The sequence below is a fragment of the Mytilus edulis genome, chromosome 11, assembly GCF_963676685.1.
Source record: "Mytilus edulis chromosome 11, xbMytEdul2.2, whole genome shotgun sequence".
NCBI classification, from domain to species: domain Eukaryota; kingdom Metazoa; phylum Mollusca; class Bivalvia; order Mytilida; family Mytilidae; genus Mytilus; species Mytilus edulis.
The window spans coordinates 63,609,484-63,617,532 of record NC_092354.1 but is presented as its reverse complement, the minus strand read 5'-3'; the positions used below and the strand labels follow the sequence as shown (position 1 = coordinate 63,617,532).

The following is an 8,049-nucleotide window of genomic DNA, read 5'->3' as shown; positions in this document are numbered from 1 at the left end:
TGATAAGGCCAACATTCCTGTTGGGGAGCCAGGCATCCCGCTCGCATCAGTTGCTAGAGGCAAAAGAACTGTGGTACAGGAAAACATTCCATTAATGGTTGCAGATCATGACACTAACACGAAATGTAAAATAACACCATCGACCATTCTAATCCCAGAAATTCCAGAGTCGATTGAAAAAGGTTCATTTTAGAGGGGAACAGTTTGTACAATTTTGAAAGACTGCATTTTTCAACCTTCAACACCACTGACACACTCTGCTGAAATGAGAAAAAATTGTAGCCACTACAGGTAATTTCACAAAACCAATCCGTGTCATCTACTCAGATGGTGGACCAGATCATCGGGTCACCTACCCATCTGTACAGTTAGCTCTCATTGCTCAATTTCTGATAGATGACCTTGATGTATTACTTGCCGGACGTTGCTGCCCATCGAAGTCTTATACAAATCCAGCTGAAAGATGGCACTCTGTAATGAATCTGGCTTTACAAAGTGTTGCACTAGAACGCAGTGAGATGAATCCAGAATTTGAGATAATTATGAGCCGATGCGATAGTATGAAAGCTATAAGAGAAAACGCTGAAAAGGTACTTGGTTTTTCAGATACTGTGATGGAAAGCATGAGTCAAGTAAAACAAACTTTGCAGGATTTATTTGGAAGGCTTTCTCGAAAAGGAAAGCAATGCATTGTCCAGGAAGCAGCTGATGGGGATCTTATTGATGAGATCTGGGATGCACTTTTGACTGTTGATGATTCTATAGCTAGAGAGAATACAACAGCTAAGTCACTAACAGGTAAATTTATAGTCGGATACCTCTAGTAACAGCACCCAAAATAGAAAAAAATATATATATTCAATATATTAAAGTATAAAAACATATTTTTTTTTTCATTCTTGTAGATATTGATATGAATTTTATTATTTTAGTACTTCAAATAGTGATATTTCATTTGCAAAATAAAAAAATGCCAAAACTAACATTTTAAAATAAAAAAAAATAATTTGAAAATAAAGATTTATATGTATTTTTTTGCTGGTATGATTATTCAGCTGATCCAAAATTGTTTTACTGCAATTTGATAAAAGGTTTGTAGTACCCTGCGGTTGTTATTCATATATTAATCACTCAGATATTGCATATATTAACTTAAATACATACATGTATGTATTGGTTAAAATGAAGCTTAGGTTTTATTTTTTAGAAAAAGCCAAGAGACCAAAGGGTAGGACTTGATAGCCTGAGTCTATTTATATTCCCTATTAAAAAGATGTGATCAAATTGTTTTTAAAAAAGAGCATAAGATATCCATCAGCTACATGTATATATAAACAATAATATTTTTAATTTTGTTCCATATTTTGTTAAAAAATACACTGAAATGTCAAGAAACTCTTAAGAAGTTATAGCTTTTAATATATCATGTATATATTTTCAAGATCCTCTATTTCAGGGAAAAACCAGTTACAAAGATTTTTGCAGCACTGCACAAGGAGACGCCATTACTTTTTCATGATCAAGAAATGTGGCAGGTTTGATTGCGACATTTACAGACCCATCCGACTACCTGCAGACATCTTTGAGGGCATCCATTTCTTACCAGGTATAAAATCAAAAGGCATATATATATATATGCTTATTTTGCTTGAATGGGCTTTTCCTAAATTTATTGCATATATTTAGAATCATTGTTATTAATAGACTGTGATAAAATGTCAACTGAGTGGTCAACCTAAGAGAAACAAAATTACTGTCTTTAATAGTTGGTCATTTTATTAGGTAAAAGCTGCCTTATTTCAGACAAACAGATTGTCACACTCAAAATATTCTTATTCAAATGTGAAAATAAGTCCCCTTTTTTATTCCCTAGGTTTTTAATATCATTATGATATTTATATTACTTTTGTCAACATTTTTTAAAGATGATTTTGATTGTATTTCAGATCCAGTACCTTCTGATGCTGATGCGGACCACTATAAGTCTTTTGCAGACTGCTATGGACAGGAGACTGATGAGAAATTTAGACCTAGTTTACAAACCAAGAAAGTGTCAATTGCGTCCACAGCTAAAGATCTTGGTATACGAATTTGTGGTGAAACAGTTCGGGCAGTCATACACTGTGAAGAATGTAACAAGCCAAGGTATTTGATAATTGTTGTGTCTTTACACACACAGTTCAGTACAAAATTAGATTGTAAAGGTATCAATTTCTTCTTTCCATGTCACAGTTTCAAAGAAAAAAAAGGAGATATGCCAAAAACAGCACAAACCCATATAAATTCAACTTTCGTGAGATACGTTTATATTCAAATTGCAAAAGAAGTACTTTAACACATGACAATATGCACTGCAGCACATTTATAGTCACTATTTTTTTGAAATTTTATAAATGTTGCATATATTAAATAGAGTACTTTGCAAGATATTATTTCATAAACACATGCCATTTTTGGAAATATGTTTTGAGGATTTGTTTTATATTTTAACATAAAACTCACTTCACAAGCTTAAGGAAGGGAGATAATTCAAATTACAGTATATCTGGATGGAGTGCGGTCTCTTTGACACTTACCCCATATCTTTTGATTTTCATACCTACAATGGTGAAGGATTTAGATCCTCAACTTCTTTAATACATGTCTAGTATATATCAATTTATTTGAAGGTGCATCTATTCGAATAAAAAGTTGACAGATGACCAACTGGAAAGCATAAAAATTATAGATGAGGAATGTGAATTTGTTTGTGGCGAGAAGTTCCCAGAGATGAATGATTTGGACAAGGTTAGTTGATGTTAAGTGTACCCCCTTGATAACAGTCTCATGAGAACATTATGATTGACAGATATTATAACTTTTTGCTGATGAGCATTTTGTTCTCGCTTAAATTGTATTCAACAATTTCTTAAATCAAATTTAAAGTACTTAATAAGTACTAAAGTTATGTTTGTTTCAATTAGAGGGGGGGAGATTAGGATCCCACTATTAAAGCTAGTTAATCCCACCATATCTCTCATGTGCGCCTGTCCCAAGTAGTAGTTGTGTACAAAGGTTTGCCTTTGTGTTAAATGTTATGTTACATGTACATGTTTGATAATATTCAGGCAGTAGCAGTATAGTTTTACGATATGTTCGTTTTATTTGGGGCGTATTAGAGCTTTTCACAATCAATGAGTGTAATTCAACCATTGTTGGAGGCCTTGTGGCAACCTCTAGATTTATAGTAAATTCCTTCTGTTTCCTCATGGATATGAGTGCAGTCTCTCTGACACTGTATACCTCATATCTTTTCAATTTTATATATTGAAATATTAGTTCAGTATCAAGACGTTGATACACAGAGAAATTAGTACCAATTCATGTTTGGTTTTGTTTCAAACAAACTGTACAGCTTAAAAGCATAAATTCTTTGGGTTTTTTTTCAGATGTGCTTTATCCTCCCAGACATAACATGTTCCACTGAAATCTCAGCTCATTATTACAGTTCCAGGGTTAAGTTTAGAACTATTTGCTATGTTTGAGGATCAGAAGAAGTTTGTCCGATAGACGAGGAAGATACAGCTAATTTCCAATCTGTGCATCCTATCTGTAATGTTTGTAAAACAGCTGGACATCAAGAGAGAAAGCGCGGAGAGGTCAAAAGGAGGGGAGAGAAGAGAAAGAAAAAGAGTTCATAGACAAAACAATTTTGATTTCATTTGACATTTTGATTGCATTTTTAGTCTACTTACAAATTAATGTGACACTGTGACAGATAATCTATTAAGTGTTGGCCGTTCCCCACATTTGCATATTGAAAAGCATATAAATGATATGGGAGATGGAGATATGCTTCTTTTTGCTTAAATCTGTGATTAGATATAATAAAACATGGAGCCTGGATGTAACAAGACTGTCACTTTCAACTATATATGTAAACAGTATGGTCTGATGCAAAGTTTATTAACTTTACTGTTTAAAACTTGAATGAAATTTCAGCCTCAAAAGGCCAATATTTTAACCACTAGCTATCCAACAGAAGAAAGTAAAGGTAATCTGTGAAACAGAAATGGTTAAGCAACCAGTTATAAGTGTTCAGTGCAATCTGTTTAGGAATACAACTTTTAAGTGCATAGAACTTCACATTTCACCTGCTGCGTATACTGACCGTTAGACTTAGACTATTAAAACAGCCCATTTTGCACTCTTTTTATGCTTTTATCTACTCTTTTTTTTCAGAGTTCACAAATAAGTTTAACAACTGACATAAATACCACAAACACAAATAGATATCAGAAAAAAACCTGTCAGAGAGAAATTAAGCATGCTGTTTTTGAAAAAATATTGAAAAAAGTGAAAAAGCTACATTTTTGGCATTTAACCTGAAAAGTGATTTTTTCACAAAATTTCTATCAAATGAAAGTGAAATCATTTCTTCTTATGTAGTTTGACAAATTAATACCAATAGATCATTCAGAGAAGATGACAAAGTAAAAATTCTAAATTTGCTGAAATGCACCTCTTAGGCCACAAACCACAATTAATTCCTCTATCAGTTCTTTATAACCTTTTGCATCATTAAAAAAATTGCACCATGCACTTTTGTCAAATTTGTTGTGTGTGTAATGTATAGTCCTAGTCCAAATATATATCCAAAATTCAGAAAGATTGAACCAATCACTTTTACAAATTTAGCCAATACACATCAATACCCCTATTGACAAGTCAAGAGATGTTCCGAAAACTGTAAATGTTACCTTTTTGCACTTGGCCTAATCACTCATTCCAAATCAAAATCAGTTAAAATACAACATCCAAAAATTTATTTCACCTCTCTTCTTTCATTTCCACCTAAAAAATCTAAGAAATGAGTGAGGAAGGGAAAGAACAAAAATTAAGGAAAAATACACTCTTATTAAGGACGAGCAGGACATTACGTCACGTGATGTTTTTACTTGTCACGTGATTGTCATGGTAAATATAGAGCCGGAACCGCGCCAGTCAAATTCTGGCGGTAACCAACCAACATGTCAGACGACAAGTATTCCCAACGTGTTCGTGGAAAGATGGCTAGTACAGGTAGAAGTAAAAAGGCGGACCGTATGTGACAAATGAATACAAAGGAAACATAACGAGGTGAAGACCATGATTACGGTGCTATTTTGGGGGAAGGACCTATAAGTGTAAATGCAACTGATTTGCAAGTTGGGGAAAATATAGAACTTGAACCCTCCAAACCTTGGTTCAAAGGAAGACGTGTTGTTGAGCTAGATGTGCTGGCCAGGTCCAAAAACTGTGAGAAATGCAGTTCATTGCTCCGATTATCTGATATTAAAGATGAGGTGATTTATGGGATGGCTAGTTTTTTTATATATCTCGTGTCCAAGCAGTGCTTGTCAACACATCAATCTGGTACCAACGGGGAAGAAGAGCAACGGCAAAGGCTTTGATATCAATTACAAAGTTTGTTTAGGTAATATACATAGAACAGGAATGCAAATGGTGATTGTTTCCAAGAGACAACTACATAACTATGAGCATGGAAAAATATAAAGATGATCAATATAAACACTTTTCATACAAATTTTTCAGGGGCCCACTTGCAACTATACAGCAACTCATGAACTACATTTATCAACACCATTTTTTGCTTTATTTGTACATGTTTCCAAGTTGAGCAATTAGTAACTGAAATATGGATACATGAATTTTTTTCTGTTCATTTTCAATTTTTGGGGTCCCCTCTGACTCTTAGATCTGTAGTTCATGTTTCAATTATCTTGATTTCTTTTAAATAATCAGAGGCAATCAGTTGGTAATAAACAAGTAATGCTGAACTCATATATGTATACCCAGTGTAAATTGCAAGACAAAAAATACATGTACATGTACATTGTCAGAAATATAAAATGTACTCACTGCGATTTATTATTTACTTAAAATGTAAAAGGTTTTATCAGTTGAATGAAGTGAAGGCATAAGTCTTAGGTGAGAGGATACACTGGACTGCACCGTATTTCTTATATTGTCCTTAAATTAAGGAAGGGTAAAAACTTACAATTTAAATAGTGGACATAGCCAAATATTGTAAATGTTTTTTTTGGAAACAAAATATTATTTAAATCTTTCATTTTTCAGCCATGATTAATGCAGGTATGGGACCCAGCCACGTGAACAACTTCCTTACAGGATGCAACATTCCTCCAGTAGATGCCGCTTCATTACGTAAAAAACAGAAGGAACTAGCCCCAGTTATTATTGAAGCAGCTGAAGCATCATGTGAAGAAGCACAGCGAGAGGAGCTATAATGTTCAGAGTCCAGTGAATTAGAGGGAAGCTTTGATGCTGGATGGCAGAAGAGAGGTTCTGGTTGGTCTTACAATAGTCACACAGGTAAATTATATTATCAGTTATTGTGATATGGAATGAAGATGGGCTTCTATTTTATTGATCTCGTATACATTATGATTTTAGCCTTTTGGGTACAGGATCCATGTGAACACGGATATTACTTTAAAATTATAATGAATAGTATTCATTAATTTGTTTTCTTTTTATATTCCCGTTAATACAGTTGTCTGTCTGTCCGTTCTTCGTCGCCATATCGGACAATAACTTAAAAACACTTGAACAAATTCGCATGAAAATTTTGTGAATTGTTTATATCTATTGACTTGACATGCTTGAGCTGCATTTCATTTTTATATTTTTTTTTAAATTGCGGTAACGTTGTATATTGGTATCACCTTAACCCTAGTTTTTGGTGTGGTTCTTGTTGCTTATTCTTTAGTTTTCTATGTTGTGTCATGTGTACTACTGTTTGTCTGTGTGTCTTTTTTATTTTTAGCCATGGCGTTGTCAGTTTATTTTCGATTTATGATGTTGACTGTCCCTTTGTTTATCTTTCGTTTATTTCATTTTTTATTCAGTTTCTTTTGTACATGTTTATTGATTTAAAATACCAACGTGACACTCTTTACTCTTTGTTCATGCCGCAAATGCCTCAGATATAACGTTTTTAAGATAAGTTTTCAATGAATGTGAAACTATCTATCAGTGAAAACCTAACTACACATAATCTGGCACTCATGATTTAGTCCCGCGATGAGTTACCACATAGTTGATTCATGTTTCAAAGAAAAAAATCGAAAATATATCACACTAGTCAGAAAAAAATAGACAAACAAAACAGTAACAAAAAAATGACTTCAAACAAAAGTATCCTTTATTGAAAATGTGTTTCATGTAACAATGTTGTAGATTTAACCTCTAATATTTGTATGTAATGTAGATATGTTATCTCTCTTTTCTTTAGAACACTTATAATAAGATAAATAACTTAGTACTACTATCATTGTAATGTCTTGAAATATCGAAGTCATTTAATGACAGATTAAATACAACAGTTTACCATCTTCGAAATAATAATACCACAAATGATATAAAGAGAATACAGGTAAAAAATTAAAATGTTTTCATATATTACGGAAATCGGCCACACAAATCTACCAATGATAAAATCAAAACGAGATAAGATTACTGTTCGAATTTTAGTAGTTACACTCCAACGAGTAAAATTTGTATGCAACAATTTATCAAAATCTGTGATAAAGCACCTTAACCATTACTTGACCTTAACCATACATTTCTAATTAGTTACACTCATGTGCAAAAACAATTTTTGTTCGGAAGCCATTGAGTAAGATCGGTCTATTGATAAGATGTTTAATGCATAATACATTGAAGATGTTATTTTTCTTTCTGCATAAATTCTGCCAATTATGATTTGATTTAACACATGAATTTGTCACGATCTTTATAATAACATGCTTTATGCATCAGAAAACAATGATAATTGCAGCTTTAACACCGCTTTACCACAAACAATTTTACCTGTGAGATAATTTAAAATTTGTTGAAAACAATCACAAATATTTCATACTTTTATCAAAATGTACCTAGTTAAAGTTAAAATGCGACTATCAATATAAAACTGATTACAGGACGTATGTATTTATAAGTATCACTTTCGACATACGACCCTTCAGTATCATGAAGAAGTTTATA

General features: G+C 32.8%; 1 protein-coding gene across 1 annotated transcript; it reads left to right on the top strand.

The window, feature by feature from the left end:
• The first annotated feature begins 476 nt into the window (after window positions 1-476).
• On the top strand, window positions 477-3,122 carry LOC139495334 (uncharacterized). Its single transcript, XM_071283638.1, has 5 exons — window positions 477-798; window positions 1,457-1,606; window positions 1,947-2,145; window positions 2,670-2,787; window positions 3,108-3,122. Exons 1-5 carry the CDS (start codon window positions 477-479, stop codon window positions 3,120-3,122), a joined length of 804 nt encoding a protein of 267 aa, XP_071139739.1.
• Window positions 3,123-8,049: the final 4,927 nt, after the last annotated feature.